This window comes from Caloenas nicobarica, chromosome 1 (genome assembly GCF_036013445.1).
Source record: "Caloenas nicobarica isolate bCalNic1 chromosome 1, bCalNic1.hap1, whole genome shotgun sequence".
NCBI classification, from domain to species: domain Eukaryota; kingdom Metazoa; phylum Chordata; class Aves; order Columbiformes; family Columbidae; genus Caloenas; species Caloenas nicobarica.
Genome location: NC_088245.1, coordinates 121,824,565 through 121,845,585, shown reverse-complemented (window position 1 = coordinate 121,845,585; position 21,021 = coordinate 121,824,565). Strand labels below are relative to the sequence as shown.

Sequence of the window (21,021 nt, the reverse complement as noted above, 5' to 3'; positions counted from 1 at the left end):
CTTTTTCCACTTTTTCTTACTACTATAAAATCAAGTCTGTTCCTCATATAATACTGGGAATGGTATGATACTGAGCAATATGTTGCACAAGTCCAAACAAGTGTTTCTTCATAGTCCCAATGCTACTAAGTTTTCAGTCTTTTCAGTCTCTACTGGTAAAGAAGTTTCTTTTCTCCCATTCTCACCACCTTTGTCCTCCTCTTTCTCCCTTCTGCTTCCTCTGTCAGGTGCAGGCCTCTGATCTACAATCATACACTTGCCCTTCAGCACATTCTCATTTCCAATGTTTGGCTCAGGGTTCCTGTAATACTGTCAAGGAATCTTAAAGTTTGGGTTGTCTTCACAGTTTGAGTAGCTGATAACACTGATGAATGGAACACATTTGATTTTAACTAAAACAATTATGTTATATTCCAAATCAGCTTCCACACTAAATCAGTCTCTTTTGTTGATATGTTTCTATTTTTTTAAATACAGGTAGGTTTTTTTCCTTTTTTTTTCCCCCCCCTTTTTCCCACCCCCCTTTTCTATTGATCTGTATATTGTATGTTAGGTCACTATAGACTTATATTGCTGTAGTATAGTCCCAGTTTTGTACTAGCAAGATATCAAACTTTACACATAAGCTTATCAATTTTTAAGACCACTAGCTTTCGTAGGTTTCCCTTATCATTTCATGCTTTTACCTACAATAGTCTATTGTTTTTTGGTCCACAGAGTCGATGCCCATATACATTACATTTTAGTATCTTAATACTTCTTGAATATCTCTTTTAAATCCCTACTACAAAGAGTCTTTTTGACATCTATTTTTTAATGTGTTTTTTTCCCAGCCAAACATTCACTTGTCTCTTTAGGCACTTTTAATTCGTGTACTCCAATAGAGTTTATGGCAATTCATCAGGGACTGTATCCCAGCAAGAAGTGTCTTTGTTTGCTTTTTCTGGCGTTGCTTTTTTTTCCCGCTTAGTAGTAGGTGCCAAGATGAGAAGGCATATGAGCAGCTGGCAGCCTGGTATTGGGGTAGATACCTCCAGTTGGTGAATTCCAGTATGGATTAGGGGCAGCAAAAAAGCTGGACGATGTTACGGGCAAAGCAGGGGGGTGGGGAGCTACAAAGTTCATCTTCTGAGGGTGCGCATGATAGGAGCTCATGTAGGGGAGGTCTGATGGGTATTTGTACATGGACGACTCCGGGGGGTGAGGCTGGAGAGCCTGAGCGATTCCGTGGAAATCAAATTTGTAGGCGTAGCGCTTACCATGAACCTTAGTCATAATATTTTTATCATAGTAGTAGCGAAGCGCACGGCTGAGTTTGTCATAGTTCATGTTAGGCTTGCTTTTCCGCTCCCCCCAGCGTCGAGCCACCTCATCGGGGTCTGTCATCTTGAACTCCCCATTGGTGCCCTCCCAGGTGATGCAGTTGGAGTTGGAGCTGTCCGAGAGGAGCTCGAGCAGGAACTGCCACAGCTGTATCTGCCCACTCCCTGTGCGGGGAGACGAAATAGAAATGTCAGGACCAGTGACTAACAACGTTAAGACATCAGTTCTTCCAGGGGCTCACATGGGACCCTATTAGGAAATGTTGCAACGTTGGTCCCTACTTGTTACTCTTGACTAGTCCCATTTCTCCCAGCCCTGTCTCATGAAATCCTTAAGAGCAGAGATAATGGTAATGTGTCATGTTTTCCCTCATCTGAGTGGCAGAATGCCATTACATGGAGATTTAATAGTTACCTAATGTCATTCAGTGTAGACAACTGATGGGGAAATAATACAGTGCTCATTTAGGAAGCTAATCTCTAAAGTTCAGGACAAACAGCTTTCACTTGTGTAACATTTCACTTGTTCTCACAGAATTGTGTTGCAACTAAATGTTCTCTGCTATGGAATAAGCCTACACAAAATGGAGAAGTTTAGAGAAAGCTGGACTCATGCCAAACCATATCATCCATTTGCAGCATTTGGGGAAATGCAGAACGGAAACTTATTAGCTTGCTGTTGCACTGCATACAACCAAAAACATTTGCAAGAACAGTGAAAAGGTCCATAAAATACATTCTTGCCATTGTTCCGTGTCAAATGAGCTTAAATGATTATTGAAGAGACTTTAAAAGTTGTTACTGTTTTTTTCTCACTCCTCTGCCAATTTAATCTTGAAAAGAAAATTATTAGTCTGCTGTCAACTTTGCAGAGGTGTGTTGCGCAGAGTTATAGGAACAAAATTTGACCGCTTTATGCAATTTAAAGCAGATTTCAAAGGCCCTTGCCACTGATGTTCATGTTAAAAGCTTAGCATTTCTTAATAAAGCAGTACCAAAATGATGCAAAATACAGCTGAAGCAGCTTGCAAGGCAATCTGTTTCACAAGCACAATGTCAGCAGAATTTGCCGACCAGCTTGTATGTGCTAACTTCTAAGTACATCTCTGACCAGGAATCGTTTGGGTTTCTTTTCTTTTTCCAAACCAGATATGTGGGTGTAATAAACAAGTTTTTCTTTAGAAAGCTTATAGTAGCGAGTTATGATATTAAGCTATAGTAGCATCTGAAATCCATTAGCAGTTTATACTTCAGTGCAACTGAAACCCATATTCATTTAAATGATATTTATCCAAAGTGTCCTTAATGAATTTCTTCTGTTCCATTAACATGCATTAAGTAAACAAACAAACAGAAGAATCCATGGTATGAGCAAGGCATGCAAGTTTTAATACACAAAACACAACAAGAGGATTAGCCTTTGAAAATCAATAAACAGTTCAGCACTGGACAAAACCCAAATTTTTGAATAAGCAATCCAACATATGTTCTAACATAAACACTTGCCTTCCAAATGTAATATATAGTCCTACAAAAATAAATGGTTGCTGTCAATTTCCTTTTAATGAGAGAGTAATTCCATCAATTTATAAACAGACAAAACATGTTAAAGCAAAGGAATGATGGTGGATAGGAATTCCATATCCAAATATTAAAAAAGTATCCAAATTCAGATCATGTTAGTGTCTTCCATAATAATGAAAGCTACCAAATAGATGCTTGACAGAATTGTAAAAGCCGGGGTTTATGAATGAATTAAAGGGATTAGGCCCTCACGTCCGGTGAAGATCAGTGTCGCCTGGAAACCTAATACCTTAGCCCATTTGGAAAACTCTTTTCTTAAGATTTACTTAATTGTTTTCCTACACCATGCAAAACTGTTTAGAAAGTAAACTAATCTAGAACCGTGTTTGATGTCACTTGGGATAAATTGAAAGGAAATGGATGCGTATTTTGGCAATTTCGTGCCTTGAAAAGCCATACAACCCTTGTAAGAAGAAACATCACTCCTGGGGGTTGAGGAGACCTGCAATGTGGACCCAGGAACACTCTGCCCTGTGGCTGTTAAAGCAAGGGAAACGGGAAGTGGCATGCACAATGTCAATCCATTGTGGCAGATTATGATGTTGATTACAGTGGCGTATGGCCACAGTGCGTCCTGTGGACTCAAGAGTAGCAACAGTGAAATCTGCACAGTTCACAATCAGTGGCATTAACTCACCAAGTTCCTCATCTTTATCTAAAAAATGCTAGAAGTCCCTGTCCACAATGCACCCTGTTTCGTTCTTCTTAAAGTGGGAAATCTTTTTGGAAGTGCTTAACACAATTATTCTTTGCAAATAGGTTTTGCTTTCCTGTTTTTTCGCTATATATTTTTGCTGGTTTCAGTTATTCATCCCAAAATTTTGTATTCGACAAGGTCAATATGGCATTGTATTGTGGATTAGCAGAATCTGGGACACATATGATGCAGATGGGCAAGAGACTCATGCCCTTCTGGAGGGGTACCTGAAGGTCAGATGGGATCTCTTACAGCACTTAACAAAACCCCGATATTTAGGAAACTTAAGTGAACTGTTGATATGAGGAGTTCAAACACCTCTAATGAGGTATTTGACTGACTGTAACCATCTACTCTAGAATGATTTGAATAGGTCTCTGCAGAGAACTATATTAACCAGGTTTCTAATGAGTATCATGGGAAATAAGATACCTAGCTCATACGTAGACATCTGCATTAAGATACATGAGTTTATGTGTCTTAATCTGTGACCACAGTCCCACCCTTGTGTAATTTAGACACCTAATCCTGTAACACATTGAGTATGATCAGCTCCCACTGAGTCATACTGAAGAGTGGTAAATTTGGTCACATTGCTTTCCAGGTCTGGCACTGAAGCTGAAGTGAGGACACTAGCAACGAAGAGAAATCATCTTAAATCAGCAAAATCCCTTCTCACCTGGATTTGCAAGTCGGCTGCTGGTTGGTCCAAGAATCTGATATGGATCTACAAAATTGTGAAAGAAAGATTTAAAATAATGTAATAATGATGTCAAATATTTTAGGTGTTATTTTTTAACCTTGTAAGGAGCAGTATATACTGCCTAATGGGACAGCAAGTCCAGCACTGGAGAAAGAGATTCCTTTCTCTGCATCAAAATATTTGCATGTTTTCCCTTAAATTTTTGTGTACAAGTGTACAATTGCAACGATACACATTTGCCTACAAGCATATAGTCAGACACACTGTAAATTTGGCCCAGAAGTATTCTGATTCTTACTTAAATAAAGTACACATACATGGAGGTACACTTTGGTACTATTAACACTTGCAGCATGCCAGGGCCCCCAACCACAGACAGGTAATGGGGTTAGAGTCCCCTTGGCAAAGGATGGTGGCCTCTGTTCTTGTGAGGCAACATTTGCTTTCCCCACGGCACTGCTATCTCTTTCTGTGCCAAAGGAGCCTCCAGAAGAGGGCTGAGAGTGCATGGCTGAACCCAGGCAATGTGGCTGGGTCAATTCTTTATCCCTGTTGTCCAGTGAGGAATCTCCTGTATTAACTTTGCAACCAGGGTTTTCAGAACAGCCTGTATCAGCCACACAATGCCCACAGCATCTCAGTGTTTTCCTCAAGGGATTCCCTCTGGAAATGAAAATTTATTTTGGTCTGGATTGAAATACAAGAAGAAAAAGGGAAGCTGTGACAGAAGTACAAAAGCCAAAGCAATGGGCTGCAAGCACAGCCCGGAGTCCCTCGGTGAACAACCCTGTCGCTGGGCTGCCTTGTCTCCAGACAGCTGCTCTCAAGCTGCTCCCAGTTTTACAGCCAAGAAGATAATCAGGTTACATTCCTTGTACATTTAAATAATCCGTGCAGCTCACACACAGCCACTAAATAGTCCTAAGGACTTACATAAATCATCAGTATATTTCTTGAAAGATTCTCATGGTTGGAAGGCCAGATTAGATAAAAAACTATTTGGGCAAAAAGCAGTATAATACTTCCCAGGCAGCACACATATGAGTAAATGAGATGTAGTCATGCACACAGTCTTATTTAGCTATAACAAAAACCAGAATAAAGATTTGAAATCCATGTGATAAAAACAGGCTCAGAGTCTTCTGAGTCAAGAATATCCTCCAAATCTCTTTTATTTCCTACTTCTACTCTTTTGCTGTTAACAAAAGCCATAACTGACTCAGAATCTCCATAGTGCTTTCTAGCTACCTGTCCAAGACACCATTTAATTCACAGTAAGAGATTAGGTCCTACCCCATGGATTATCTGCTTTGAAAACACAAAATGCACCCATTTTGCAAAACCACTAATCTACAAACCAATACATTTCTACGTTCTCCTCAGTTTCCCAATAGACTGAGAATTCTAATTTTCTTGTTTGATTTCAGGAGCGCAATTCAAATAGGTTTATGTATGCTGCAAGCCATTTTCATTTCTTTGATCATGCACATTTTCTAACTGCTAGCATTTCAACTACTGTGGAATATATTGTCTTTTGACATCATTACCGTCTATCTTTGTATCTAAACTGCACATAGGTACTTTGTTTAACAGCTTTTTCACTCTGCAAGGTCTTCACTGTCATTAAACATCATTAAAAGCAATTTTCAATGGCCATGGGAGCCTTCATCTCAAATCCAGCTGTAGAGCCAGCTCATACACGCCTGGGGATTTAGTGGTCCCCAGCTGGAGATCTCATTAGCGCTCTGTATCAGGTGTTCCAATTTGCTTCTGGTTGATAGGTGAGAGCTGTCTTCATCATGTTCAACAAACCCCATCACACGCAGGCATAATTCAAACAAAATGACACCCACCTAACTGAGGACGCTGGTCTTCTGTTTTGGGAACTGTTGAGGATGATGGCTGAGTAGCTGCAAATGAAAAAAACCCATGTAGTTATTTTTCCAGTTTGGAAGTTGGTCACCCAACCTGTGACAGTTCACAGGCCCCAGACTCCTGCTGCTCACCACTCAATGATGGTCACAACAGGATTTAGCTTTATAAGACTATATAGTCATGGACCTGAGGAAGCCTGAGTTCAAGGAAGGATATGGCTGCGCCAGTGACTCCACTCAGCATCACCTATACCCATCTAACAGGCTTTCCAGCCAAGGCACAGGTAAAAATTCTCCATAGCCAAATGCTGAGGTAGCTCCTATCAGTTCACTTCAGAGTCTGTCCAGGCTGCACCAGATGTGCATTAAGCCCACAGGTAGACATATGCAGATGTTTTTTACCTTTTGACTGAGGACTGGGGTGGGTGTGACTCGTCCATGCTGATCTCCTGGCTTGCTCATAAGGCAAATCTGCAAAGGAAAAATACACTGATTCATGCAGATATGGCATAAAGTGTTTATGTCCATAAAAGGCGCACATTTTTAGGGAGCTCATTGGATTGGAAAAAAAATTAAATAGGAAGGACATTCATTGTTAAAACCTTTATCATCTTTGTTGTCTCTAAAAATAATAGTACCACATTGCTGTCTGCATTGCTCTTTAGAGGTATTTATTCTTGTTAGCTATCTGAATTGCAGTGAAATAGCTGGTACAAATACTCTATAGAGTACACAATTTCCAAAGGCTCAGAGTACTCTCTTTGGTCTCCTTCTTCAGCCCAGGACACCAAGGAACACTTTCCCTTTCACACCCCAGTATCCTCATGAATCTTTTGAAACAAAACACATGAAAACAGGGAACAAGTTTAAATGTTAAATATATATGTATACATACCATATTTCTTCCAAACAGTGGATAGCTTTTTTTTCCTGCTTTATCTATTTAAATATTCCTTTCTTCTTCTTGGGACAAGCTCCTTAACTTCATGTATCTAAATTTCCGTTTGCCTTTTCTTCCATTTACTCATTACTTCTATTTCATTTAAATGCTTTAGCATACAATAATGAAGAAACTAAAATGTAAAAGCTTCTTCATGAAGTATATGCAGTAAATTCAAATGTTTGGTTTACCCTTTGTAATCTTTTGCAGTTGCCCGTGTTCTTCTATGGCTGGCTTTAACATATTAGCTAAAATTGCTGCCAAAATCAGAGAGTTATGTAGCCTGCCCAGGATCTCAGGGAGGCAGCACTACCCACCAGTAGAAATAAGTTGGTGCATATGATTTGATTCTTAATAGTGCTTGTGCTTTATTTTAGAAATTATATTTGGAAATAAAACCAGTTAGGAACTAAAGAAACAGTCAACAGACCAGCTCTCTGCAAAACAGATATATCTCTGTCCATTTCCAAGCACTATGAGCAGAAGTATTGAATGGAAACAAAGTGTAATGTGAAATTCACGACCAAATTGCCTTTAATTTATTTAGTCTCTTTGGCTTGAGAAGCAGACTGGCACTACCAGCACTGTCGCCTCCTGGAATCATACACTTCAAAAAAATTGCTTTTGCTGAAACGTGCAATTTATCTTTGTATTACATTTGAATAACTAGTGCCTTTTTATCCCTGATTTCTTGAGAACTGTTCTACAGTCTTGTCCTTCAGAAACTCAGAGAAAATAACGCGAATTGCACAAATGCTCATGTCTAAGCAGAATACTGGTATGCAGGTGAATCATTGTAACATGCAGATGTCTTGACCAAGTTGAGGTCAACACTGCTATTAATTGTTTAGTTAGAGACACCTCATGGCCTGAGGCCATTATCATCTTGTCAAAAAAAAATTCAGAAGGACTCTGGACGTGTTTCCTGGGGTTTCTGAGTTCTATCTGCACAGAGGGGAACATGGCTCAGACTTCAGCTGCCTGCGCGTATCTTGTCCAGTCCTGCCTTGTCTGGCCAGATCTCTACCTCCATGGCAGTCTTGGTGACATAAGCAACCTTCTCCCTCCCCGCCCCCCCCCCCCCCCCAATTCTTCCATTCTCTGCCCAGAAAGACTACACACAAATAGGGGAAAAAGATCATATAGAAGGTATGTGCTTGTCATTAGGCTGTGCAACTCCTCCCACAATCTCTCCTCTCCTCTCCTCTCCTCCTCTCCTCCTCTCCTCCTCTCCTCCCCATTTGTGGGTCTCCAAATCATTAGACACCTGAACACTGAGAGGATTGTGTGATGTTGTGGGCTTGTACTTGGTGGCACTTGCAGCCTTAAAATATATTTGGTACAAATTTAGTACTGTGAGAAAATTGTTTTGCCTTTTAACCAAATACATCATATGATGGTTTTCTGACTACGCCCTCTCCATTAAAAGAAAAATCCAGTTATCAATCTTCCTTGAAATAGCACAAAATTCCTGCTTCATTCTTAGTTCAGTATTGTGCCTTGACAAACATGTTACTATCCTAGATAAGCAGATCTGTTCTTATTCATGAGATATTAATACAACATGTCCTTATCTTGGACAGATCTTTGATGGGAATGCTCCTGTTTGATGAGACATTTAGACTAACCCATATTAGGTCTTTCTGAGCTCCTGATAGCTTCATTGTATTACTTTCAGCTTGATGAAACCTCATGTTCTGTTGTAAAGGTGACTGAAGAAATACGCCTTTGTCATTGCAGTTCATTACAAGTCCTGCCCATTTCCTGTTTTCTATTGTAGTGCCTTAACAATGGTAATGCTTAATTATTTTCTCCAGAATTGCATCCCAGGATTTGGCTAATTCCCATTTAACATTATATACTCCCCCACTCTCCCTTGCTTTTGTCCTTTTTTATGTCACCAAGTGATAGTCCTCAGGGTCTGCTACTGCTCTTACATGAAGGGCACTTTGTTATGGAAAAGTTTCTTTGCAGTCTGGTTGAAATGTGACATTTAACTAAAAAGAAAGCCATGGAATAAGCCAACAAAATCGTTTCTGGAGAGAGAACTGAATTTCTGAAAAAAAAGAAAGTACTTTTTTCATTTCTGATTGAAAACTTTAAAGATGTTTGTCCACTTTCAATTGCAAAAGATAAAATCAAATGATACTTTCAAAATCACAGGATAATTTGTTGTAAGAAATGCTTAGTTAAGATATACCAGTTTACACAGAAGAATAGAAACACCCCATATCCAAACTACACTCCCACAAGGCATTGTGTCCATACAGGAATATGCTTTTAATGTTGACATGAAGTGTAACTGTCATTGTAAAAGTGATTTGGATAAAAATGCTGAAATGAAGTACTTCACTGTATCTGGTATGTGGGGTTTTTTTTAGAAATTTTTACTTCAGAAAAAAAGTGGTATTTTGTTTTTCCATAATGAGTTGGCATGAAACAAATATTGAAATCATAGAATTTCTCATGGGATGAAAAAATACTTTTTTTGTTCAAGTTCACTGGAAACATATACATAACATAGTATTCTTTCACAGCAGACTCGTTCTAGCCTTTGCCTCAAATCCTCACGACTGGCACAGTTATTTCCTGCAGGACATCCAGATCCCTCTGGTCTTGTATCACATGTTCATTTTTGTAGGAAACTACTGAGAGCTTTGGGCATCCAGTTTTACCTTGTATAGTAGGTAACTGTTTCTATAGCTGTGCTTTGTCTTCTCATCTATATTCATGTCCAGATTCCTCCATGCCATTCAAAGCTCCTGGGTGCTACTAAAACCTGTGACCATGAGGGCCACAGTCTGCTTTAATGTTTCACGAAAATGTCAGATTTTTTTTTGAATGTCTTTTCTTCTAATACTGAGACTAAGCAGGTACCTTGTGACACTCTATTTTGATAATTGCATCACAGTTCCTCACCCTCAGACCATGAGTTGAACAGTTTTAAACTTCAATATCTTTTAACATGCTTGAAAGATTTTCCATATTCTTGTGGCTTGCTCTAAGTGCCTTTTAATTCTGCAAACAGCCTTTTTGATAAGGGATGATTCACACAGCCTTCCGTACAAGGCCACAGCGATGATTTATTTAATGGCACAGTCAGATTTCCCATATAATCCTCCACCGTGTTTCTTCATTTGCTTTTCTTTTTTTACTTCCCACTTTGGCCAATTAGAGCAGTGGCTTTCATTGTGCCATCAATAAAGATGACTGTGTTAAGTTATTCTTTTATGAATAAAGAGGGTTAATTTGAAATCAGTAAGATATGCAAATAACTTGTGTCTAATACTGCATTTATCAACTTGTATTTTCAGCTGTTACCCTATCACCAGATCGTTGATCTCTAATAAGGCTCTGAACGCCTGTACAGGAATCCTTTAGAGGAATCTATGGTTTTAAGCAATGACAAAATCATATGTCATCCAGTTTTCTACCAAATGTTATTGTGTCCTTTTTCCAATTGTTAATAACTATAGATCATGGCAGAGAATGCTAAAGCACACATAACTTAAGATGTCCATTATTTAGTCTTTGTAACAGGTTACTTAGCCAGTTCTTGATCTGTTAAAATATTTTGTTTCTTATGATATGCTGATTTAATTTTTATTGTAAATAGTTATGAGGCACTTTGGTAAATGTCTTATGAAAGCCAAATGTCATATGTAAGCATTGCATCAGTGATTTCCTTTCTACTCACTACAGCATTGTTATCGACAAACAAATCTAGCAGAAGAGTTTGTTTGCCTAGAAACTGAGCAGGGTGGATTCAATCATGCAACAGTCTGCTAGGTGTTTCCCTATCTATCGTCTTTAATTACCAATTAACAAATCTGCAGACATGCATATATACATGTATACAAGTGTATATAAAATAGTTACTTCTGTATACTCTCCTGGATTATACACTAGAGCATTGATAAAGGGCAGATAAAATATTTGCTATCCAAAACCTCCTTTGTTTTTAATGAGAGAATGTATCTTCACAAAAGCTCAGTCAATTCAAGTGTATGTCCCTTCAGAACACTTGAATGTATTCCTCCGCTCAGTAATGGATTTCCTTTAAATTTAGTATTTTGCCGCAACTCCTCTTGATGTCTCACAGTACTTTGCACTTATTACTGGAAAAACAAATGTCCAGATTAGGCATTTTTCCAGCATCTTTAGTGGTAAAGGGTGATGTAAAGAAAATTTTTAGCTTCATGGATATGTCTTCATCCTCTTTAATAATTCCCTTTAGCCTTTCACAAACCAGCACACCCATGATACTTTTGCAGGTTTCAGGCTTTTGAGCAATAAGGATTTTCTTATGTTTTTATTTTACTTATTTAGGCTCTTCAACTCAAAGCTAGATGTTGTGGGGTTTATTTGCCTCAAACATAAATAAAAAGTAGATGGCAGGAGAAACATGTATCCTGCATTTTTAGAGTACTTTTCCCCAATATACTCTGAATAGCATTATAAAAAAGGTTATTCTTGTCTTATTTTACAGAAAGAGAGCTGAAGCACATTGAAAAGTGACTGTGCTGGGATGATGCAACAGAACCAGTGAATAGACCTCAGCTCTTCTGATTCTCTGGTGCTTTAAACACTAGATAGTATTGCTTCAAAGACAGAGATTTGTGGAAGAAACTGACATTAAATTGCTCTATTTAATCATCTCAGTTTACACAATGATGTAAGCACACACACATATATAAAATATATGCATATAATATGTGTGTGTATTCAAAATATAGCCTAATATTTCACAAAAAAAGAGAGTTGAAGGAGAAGAAGAAGATGCTTTAAGAGATGAAATGAGTAAGATCACAGCATACAAAAGGTGGTCATTGTTCATACCTGGCCTGGTTGTAATTCTTTGTGTTGCTTCTGGATAAACTGATGTATTTGGAAAAATAAAAGTGGCACCTCCTAAAGAGAAAGAAGAAGAGATAACACCTAAAGATTCATTTTCACAGTCCCTAAGTGCACTGATATTTTCCCTCTAGTAGTGTGTCTGAATGAAGACTATGAAGAACTATTTTTTATCTTAGGACTGTTACATATAAAGGTTAATTCTGATAGCCTTTGCATCTGTGTAAATCCATTCAAATTACTGGATAAAAGTCTGTGCAAAATCTGTGTTAAGAGAGGAGAGAGTCAAGTTCAGGAAATCCCTTCTACCTTCACCGCAATCACCTCCACCTGGGCAGGTGGCTTCCTATCTTCTGAAATAAAATTTCTTTGCCTTCTCTTCCTTAGTGCATGCACTTCCCAAATAGGTTCACATTTTCAACAGAGACTGTAGGCCTGGGCCAAAGCCTATTGGTGTCTGTGGGAATCTTCTCACAGAGTTCTGTTGGCTTTGGGTCAGACCCTCAGAAATCTCATTCTCTGGACGAACTGAAAAAATTGAAACTATTAAGCTTGATATAGAAAATGGTATCTCGCTTATCTCAGGCGTTGAAATTGCTCTAACTACATCAACTGACTTCTATTGGCCATCTATGGGAACATGGAAAAGGTCACAAGGATTTGTGCAATTGCTGCTGACTTCAAGAAGAACTTCTTTCTAACTCTTTGGGGGTCCTTTGAAAATCCCACCCCAAAATTCTTATGCCACCAGAACAACTAATTTCCCTTACGCTGACGATCAATGTGATATTATTCACACTTCCAATGACAGAAATGCAAACAATCTCATTTTGGTGAAATGAATTTCAAAATATCATTGTCAGTGCATACATACAGAAAAAGATAACACAATAGAACTGCTGAACAACACTTGGACAACTGTATGTGGAAATTGCTTGGCAAATTAAAATCTGGAAAGCCAGAGATGGAAAAGACCATCCAGTCCATCTGTTTTTAGAAAGGGCTTAAGGCTTATTCCAAACCCCATCAAAGTCAATGGAAAAAATTTTATTGCTTTTGGTGGGGTTTGCAGCAGGCCTACAGCCCACAGTAGCACTTTATATGAAGTGGCAAACATCTAATGTTAGGGAGAGGTCTTCTAATCGAGTTAATTTTACTGGGAAACTCACTGCTGTTTACCACAGTGAAAACTAAATGAAATATGAAGGAGGCATCACAGTCCAAGGGTTGTTTTGTTTGTTTGTGTGTTTTCTTTTGCATTATCCTTTGTATTATCTTTTTCATTCTCATAAAGAATTGTTATTTCTGGTCACTGTAGGTAACTAATACCCTCAGGCATGATCATGCAATATTCCAAACCTCTTTAATTAGTATGTATACAATACTATATGTACAATTCCATGCCATCCTGTGTTGCACAACTGATAAAGCAAGATAAAATTTATTCTGAATTATTTTTCACAAATATTTTAAGTCACATCCTGAAAGATGCTTTTAAGGCATGTATTGTATTGTTCTCCTACCTACACTCAGTACTTTCCTGGGCCAAATTAGCAGAAGGGCGAATATTAATGAAAATAATTTTATATTCAGATCAGACAGTGGAAATTACAACATCAAACTTAGTGGAGTTTCTAGCTCAAGTCCTATATAGCTGACAAATGAGATAAGCTAACTGCCTAAATAGCAATTTTATTGAATGATACAATATATATGGCATGGAAGGGGAGATGGTCTCCATTCACCAGAGTCCACAGCACTTAGGCAAGTGCTGAAGCAGTTTTGAGCTCCATCAACATTCTAGGGATCCATGGAGTAGATCTGACAAGCACAATGAGACAGAATGAGGTAAAAAAGTTCTCGGAAACAAAGGCCCTGAGCCTGCAGTTTATCATGTGTTAGGGATCCCATTCTCTTATAGGACACAAGAAATTACCAGTAAGGAGACCATTCTTGCACCATCTAGCCCTACTTGATCTCACCTTTTTTCTGTGTGCCTGTTCATAAAACGCACACACACAGCAAGGAGAGGATATGCTTGTCTCCCTCCTGATTTACCATTTCCATTTTTAGCAAGCAACCCATAAAAAGGAATCCTGTGCTTTGAGAAGATGACCTATAGCAATGGGAGCAGTGCCAGCATTACCTGTGTTTCTAGCATGCATTAACCGTGGAGAGTTTTGTAAGGCCTTATCAACATCATCTGAAGTCAAATGTGGAAGAGGAGCTACAAAACAAAACAAAAAGCAACACCAAAATGAAAAAAAAATTGTGAATTATCTTTTTAAACCATATTTTCCCCTGACAGGATTGTTTGAATGTGAGTCTACTGACAGTCAGTTTCAGTCTGCAGTTTGGAGGGAGGCATGTGTGCTACAGCTTAAACTAGGGCATTCATTTATTCAACAGTATGAATACTTCTGACTGATTATTGACAGTGTGCGTGTGGAGAAGACTGCACCGCACTGGTGTTGCAATGCTTGTTTTATTTTCTTCAAACCCCATGTTCACTTTAACTTCTTTAAACTGAGGCAAACCTGCAAAATTTCCTCAAGCTTAGTTGAAAGCCCTCAAGCCAGGAATTCACTAGTCCCTTCTTTCCCTCTGAAATGCTAGCCATGCACTACAAGTAATTTGTATTTGGACTTCAGGGACTGTTCCTTTTTTCCATGAATTTAGAAAATTTTATTCAATTCAATGAAATCTTCCTAATCCTACTCAGAGTAGAGTAAACTGCTGTCAGCCCTTAAAATCATGCCTGGAATTCACTTTATGAATCAATGTTTGCACTTTCACTTAGCATTCTCATTGTTAAAATGGAAAGAAATGAGTATGTGACCAGAAAAAACATTAGCACTGAATCCCATATGATTTTCTTCCTACAGCATAATGAAGAATATGCTGGGTTTCAATTTGATTTTTCCCTGAGATGGACATCCCTGAGATGGACACTCTTTTCCTCAAAGAATATGAGTGAAACCCAACTGAAACTAACAGGAGTGTTTCCATCAAACTCATGAGGCTTCAAATCAGGCTCCCTACTATGTTCTTAAGAACAGCAATATTTGCAACAGACGTTTGAAAACCCAGCTGAGTGTATCCACACCATTACATTCAAGACTAATATCAACCACAGATTTATTGTAGACACTACCATAATAATAGAAAACTAGCTTACTCTCTCTGAGGTAGTGTAGGTGTGACAAGAGGATATCTGCATTATAGCTTGGGGTGAGTCTCTGGAAGTCATCTTTGGTCATTTTACACAGCTCCTTCCCATCGATGTTCTGGAACAACAAGATGTCCACGTCCGGGAGACCGTACTCCTTCACTGCCCATTCCAGCCACTGGCGTACGTGATCTGTGCTCCATAACGTAGGATCTGGTGGTATCACAAAGCATAAAATTAGGCAGAGAGGGGAGAGTGCTTATGCACTGGACCAGTACAAAATAAATGTAGACCACAGTCGAACTGGAGAGACCTTTATCCCCTGTGTACTGACTGCTGGAGATACAGGAGCAACTAATTTGGCCTGTTGGGTGGAAAGGAGAATAAGTGTCTGTGAAAAAATATTAGGGAAGAGCTGCGAGCCCTGGTGATTAACAACAAACCCTCTGCTTTTGAGCTCCTTCTCCCATTTAGTTCTTTTGTCCTGCTATTTTTATGCATTATTATCCACAAATAAATAAAGGTTCCTGTTCTCATGCAGAGAAAACTGTTCAAAAAAGTATTTAAGAGAGCCCACTAACAGCACTGCAACTTGTATCTGAATAATTTTCAAAGCTCCCTGTTGAATTTGTATCTTTATTCAAATGACATTTCCACTCAAGTCAGAAATACTGATTCTTGGGCCCAGGCTAAGTAAGCACTCATAGATTTTGCTATTTATTTCAAAAACTAGAAATGGGTCATATTAGAATATTCTGCACTTTCTTCCCTAGACTGCTGTGTTTTACTCATGTATTGCTAAATCTGCAAGAATTTTTGCATACTACCTGGCAAAACCATCTGGGGAAAACCAAGAACTAGTCCAGATTTTTACCAAAACATAAGGCCAAATACTTTGTGGTTTTGAGAGTCATATATGAATCTTTGATTTTGACTTAAACTTATTTTTTTGCCTCTAAACACCTCCTTTTCTATTTCTCTTCCATTCTACTTTTCCTTATTCTTGAGTTTCAGTAAGCACCCATCAAGATGAAGGTCCCTAAGGACCTGCAGTGCACATCCACATAATGGAAGACAGCTCCTAACATTAAGAATTTATACTTTTTGAAGACACAAGGTTAAAGCTAAGGGGAAACAAACTCCTTGAGAGTTTGTGCCTTCCAGCCTAAGTGATTCTGTGATATCCTTAAGACTGAGAATGGAGCACACAGAGGTCAAATGGCTGTACTCTGTCACATAAAAGTCTGTGAAAAGGCTGGGACTTGAGTGACAAACTAAATCACTTTTCTGTGGCTGAATTCAGCACCATTCCCTCTCTTTTGACTGTTGTTCAGGCTGACCTGAAAGAGGTGGAGACATCTTTCCATGAGCTAGGAACTATTCAGAGTCTGCTATGCCGTTGCTTGCTCCCAGTCCTTCACCCATCAGTGCCTTCCCTTTTCTTATGCTTCTCTTGGTATTTTAAACCCTTGCAAGTCAGAATATTTAATGCTCTGGAACTTCAGAGGGTTCCTCTGTTCTCTGAAGTGCACCAGAAATTACTTAAAAGAACTTCTCCATCTGCTATGGAATATGTAGCAAACTAGAGGGATCCAGGTCTGTTTGGTAAACCTAGGGTCTGGGTGAGATTATCCACACCTAGAGAATAGAACTCCAAAAGCTACATTCAGTTTGATTTGAAGCAGACAACCAAACATCAGGAAACCTATCAAAACATTTTGATTATGCCTATAGTTTTTAAAGGCTTCTTATTTATGATAACCAGAGTTACCATAGCTGGAAATGTGAATTTTGCTTTTTTATTCCTAAACATTGCCACATGAGCTGCACAATGCCTCTGTGGTAGTCAGACAAAACCAACTGATTTTACCCATACATTTCTTCTAGGGACCTCAAAATAGCAAGACTGTGACCATCTTGTTCCTTGAATGTCACTCAAATCCACCTCAAAACACACCTCCAAGAATACACTGAGAAGAAAGATTTTGCTGACCTAACCATGCTAAAGCTTACTAAAAGACTGAAAAAAGTGACAACCACCAAGAAGATAAAGGTTTCAGAAGAACATTCAAATGTTGTGAATTTCAGTGTGGTCTGCTTCCACTTGGCAGGTTGCTTCATTATTCAGCGCATCACTCTTCTGTGCTACAGAATAGAACTTCCAATACCATTGCAGAGGATACTGTAACATATTTGTCCACACATATCTTGACAAATAACTGAAATAATCACACCTTGCAAAACTGGCCACAGTTAGTACTCTTGCATATCTTAGCAACTGAAAAACTGTAAGAATATTAAGCAACATGGCACTAGCAGAAATGTTTCAGATAGACACATCTCTGCTGGAAAGGAACTAGCAGCGAAACATTCCCCTCTGTTTGCAGGTTGCAGGTGTTGTGTCTATGCTGTGTACATCCAATGGTTTATGAACACCCACATATGTCATGATAGTCTAATGCTTTGACTTCAGAAATAGGCATGCTAATTACTTTGCAAACTGAGGCAACAAACCTTTCAGCACAGGCTTGTTTGGAGGACAAGGCACACAGGAGTGAACGCCTTCCTGCTCAATTAACTGCTGAATCCGAAAACCACGCTTACCAAGACTAACCAAGAATTTCTCAATTGTGCTCTTATATTGCAGTGGAGTTGCCAGTTTGCTTATTAAAATGTTTTACACCACCCAAACTCAGGGGATAACCTAGATAAATGGTTTTCATACACTGTTTGATTTCGCAGAAGCTATTATGTTTTTAGCATGCTGAGGGGTCTGGGCTGCATTTGGTATTTGCAGGGATACCATGTGGTGCAGTGATCCTTTCTCTCTTCCACACACTCCACACCCAGCTAGTCCATGATGTTAGGAAATGGAAGTGGCTCTTAATTTTGCCCACTTTGGGGTGAAATACTCCAAAATGAGCTAGAGAAGTCAGATAAGATCTGAGTGCCTGTGTCAGCCAGTTCTGCTGCTGAAATGGGAAGAACAGGTTGAGGAGATGGCTTCACTATGATATTTCTCAGCTCATTCTCTCAATAACCATGGGAAATTACTGCTCTTTTCTTCCTGATCACCTGTGTTGCATTGCCACTTTTCTCCAAATCTTCTTAAATAATGTTAGTAGACTTAGGGGAAATGCATTTTTTCACTTAAAATTTTTGGGTAGAGAGTCTAACCTGCTGGCACAATGACTCTTCGTTCATTGGTAGTCATATTTGGGGGTGGAATGTGCTTCTCTTCCATGTAGTTTCCATAGTTCATCCCAACACTGTCTGAGCCGCTAACCATTTTCCCTCCTTTTGCCACACTGCAGTCATCAGGAGAATTCCTAGACAGAGAAGAGAGGCGTGATGATATTATTATTCCAGTCCTGACTAATATCCTCACAAAGAATCATGCTGAATGAAACAGAAAAAATGAGACTTGAGTACCAGGGTTGGGCTATCACTGGAAAACTCAGTACCTACCACCCAATGACTCTGGTGATTCCTTCAGTCACCTCAGAAAAAACGATCAGCCTCAGTCGACCATATATTTACTTTTCTTTTCCAAGCATAAAGCTCTTATATGTCTCCAAAATTATAAACACTAACAATTTATTTCCAGAGACCGGGCTAGAATGGAGGCTTGTTCATGAATTTGCTGAGAATGATGTCTGTAAGTAGCTGCACTTCTCTGCCCAAACATCTCACAGACAACTCAGTAAACATAGAGATGCACTTAATGCAAATTTTCTGAGGGAAAACTATTATTAGTTGTCATTGTTTAAGTCTTGGACAAGGCTTGTCCAAGGCTTGGACAGCTTCCCATCTCCACTGCTGTCATTGTTTCATGTGGGCCACGCTCAGTTGCACTTTATATCATGCAATATAGACACACTTCTATGTACAGCCTACAGAAAAGGCACATTTGCCAAATCTATGATTCAAAATACCACACGCATGACTGGAAAAAACTTTCAGCTCCTGACTAGCAGTCTCCATGGTACTGTAGTCAAGAAATGGAAATCTGCAGAGGATCTGCAACCAGACACCTCTTTAATTTTGGCTTTGCTTTCTGAATAGAGTCTTTAGGCTTAACATCCCACAGGGGTTCCCTAATGGCATTTTAATTGCATCACAGTTTTCTTTCTGGCAGACACAGACATATTTGTCCCTTAATTTAATGTCTACAATGTGTTTCATCAGAGAGAGAAAAATTGTTACAAAAATCAAAATAAAGAACAGAGCCAAGGGGAATACCTTTAAATGTTGAGGTTGTTTGGCAAGGGAAGGAGGGTGTTAGTTCGTTTTTGGTTTCTTTAGTGATACTACGTTACTAACAAGCTTTCTTTTAGTCCTGACATTTAACTCCTGGAACTGTACTATAGTCCTATTAAACAAGCAGCAAGTCAGGTCATGATGCTTCATTTCAGTTCCTTGCAAACCAACTCATTTGCAGTCTGGAGAACTGAGAGACCCTTCAAGGACCCAGACTTCTGGAAGCATGTTTCAGGATCCGTCCCCTGCCCCCCAAATATGTTTCACCCAGCCCCTCTTGCTCTCCCCAGTTTGGAAATCCCAGCTCTAGCTCCAAGCATTGGGCAGTAATGTCAGTGTAAGTCCAGCAATGGTCATTTTAGAGGTGCTTTCCCAGAGGAGTTTTGCTATTGTCTGAGGACAAAAGAGGAAAAATAATACACAGTTTGGACCACTGCTCAACACACCTCACGAGGATGTAGCAGATATTTTACCCAATGCCCAAGTGACTTGGTTGTATTGACTGCTCAGCGCTACCATGGGTAAGGAACTAATGCAGTTATAATTCTCACAACTGTGTTTTAAAAACTAACTAGCACTTGGAGAGCTGAAAAGATTTAGTATGCATCTTAAATACTAAAGGTACATTTTAAGTCTATAAGTTTTTTTCTACACAGTGTTACCACTAATTTTACCATGTTGTGTTAATGTATATATTCAAATAAACAAAAAAGCAACTAAACAAAAAACCTCCTGATGGCTTTCAGTTCCAAAATAAAATCTATCACAGAAACCATTCAATGGGTACTGTCGTCTTATTTAGGAGAAGGAACAGGTCCCTGAATGAATGTTGCCTGGGAAATGTTGGCTTCACATACCTTTTTCAGGTATAAAAAATCTTGGGTGCTGCATAATATATGACATACGAAGTCATTTTGTTTAAAGGTCCTACAGCTGTTTTGTCATACACAGGACTGAATAATAACCACAAGAGAAGATACAGTCAGCACATGATCTTGCCTGTCACTGAGTGGTGGTGAATTTAGCTTTTCCCCTCAGAATCAGAATACTTGCACACAATTTTCTCAGGTTTAACTTTTCTATCCCACTACATACCTCTAAATATAATTTTGGGATGCAGTTTATTTCTGTCTAAACTGAGCTAAACAAAACAAAGCAACTTTTTCTTTTAGATGTAAACGTGTTGAAAAATAACTTCCGTGATGATTGTCTGTGACTAAAATGTTGGCTTTCTCTGTTTACCTTTAACAAATACAAATATGCATAAGTGACTCTGCATATTAAATCACGTATATATCATCCAACATCTGCCCTTATACCTGTGCAGATGACCACCCTGACTTCCAAGGTCAGTTATATTACAAAGACAAAAGAAAGAATCTTTTTAGGGATGTTTTTTGGGAAACAGAGAGCTAGCAGCATTCTTTAGCCTTACTGGTAGACTTATTTTATTTTGTTTTTGCGATATAGGGACATTGAAGTCTTGCTCCTGATGTGAAATATTGCATCAGTATGAGCCTACACCACTTCTGGGGGCAATCATGCATTAAAAACCCTCTTGTAAACACTGAACAGTAAATGATGTGAAAGATCCAGTAGTAGCACACAGCTTGGCAGT

The 21,021-nt window shown here is 38.9% G+C and overlaps 1 protein-coding gene across 4 annotated transcripts in view; it reads right to left on the bottom strand.

Moving 5' to 3' along the window:
• Window positions 1–527: 527 nt before the first annotated feature.
• The window catches only part of ERG (ETS transcription factor ERG), a 147,405-nt gene continuing 126,911 nt past the window's right edge, over window positions 528–21,021 (bottom strand). For 3 of the 4 annotated variants that reach the window (XM_065632942.1, XM_065632950.1, XM_065632961.1), the window contains 8 exons: window positions 18,321–18,472; window positions 15,153–15,356; window positions 14,121–14,201; window positions 11,960–12,031; window positions 6,583–6,651; window positions 6,160–6,216; window positions 4,283–4,330; window positions 528–1,487 (listed from right to left, as the gene is read on the bottom strand). In XM_065632942.1, the coding sequence (XP_065489014.1) occupies window positions 967–1,487; window positions 4,283–4,330; window positions 6,160–6,216; window positions 6,583–6,651; window positions 11,960–12,031; window positions 14,121–14,201; window positions 15,153–15,356; window positions 18,321–18,472 (1,204 nt within the window). In that variant the 3' untranslated portion in view covers window positions 528–966. The remainder of the gene's footprint in view (window positions 1,488–4,282; window positions 4,331–6,159; window positions 6,217–6,582; window positions 6,652–11,959; window positions 12,032–14,120; window positions 14,202–15,152; window positions 15,357–18,320; window positions 18,473–21,021) is intronic. The other variant, XM_065632972.1, reaches the window with a different exon arrangement.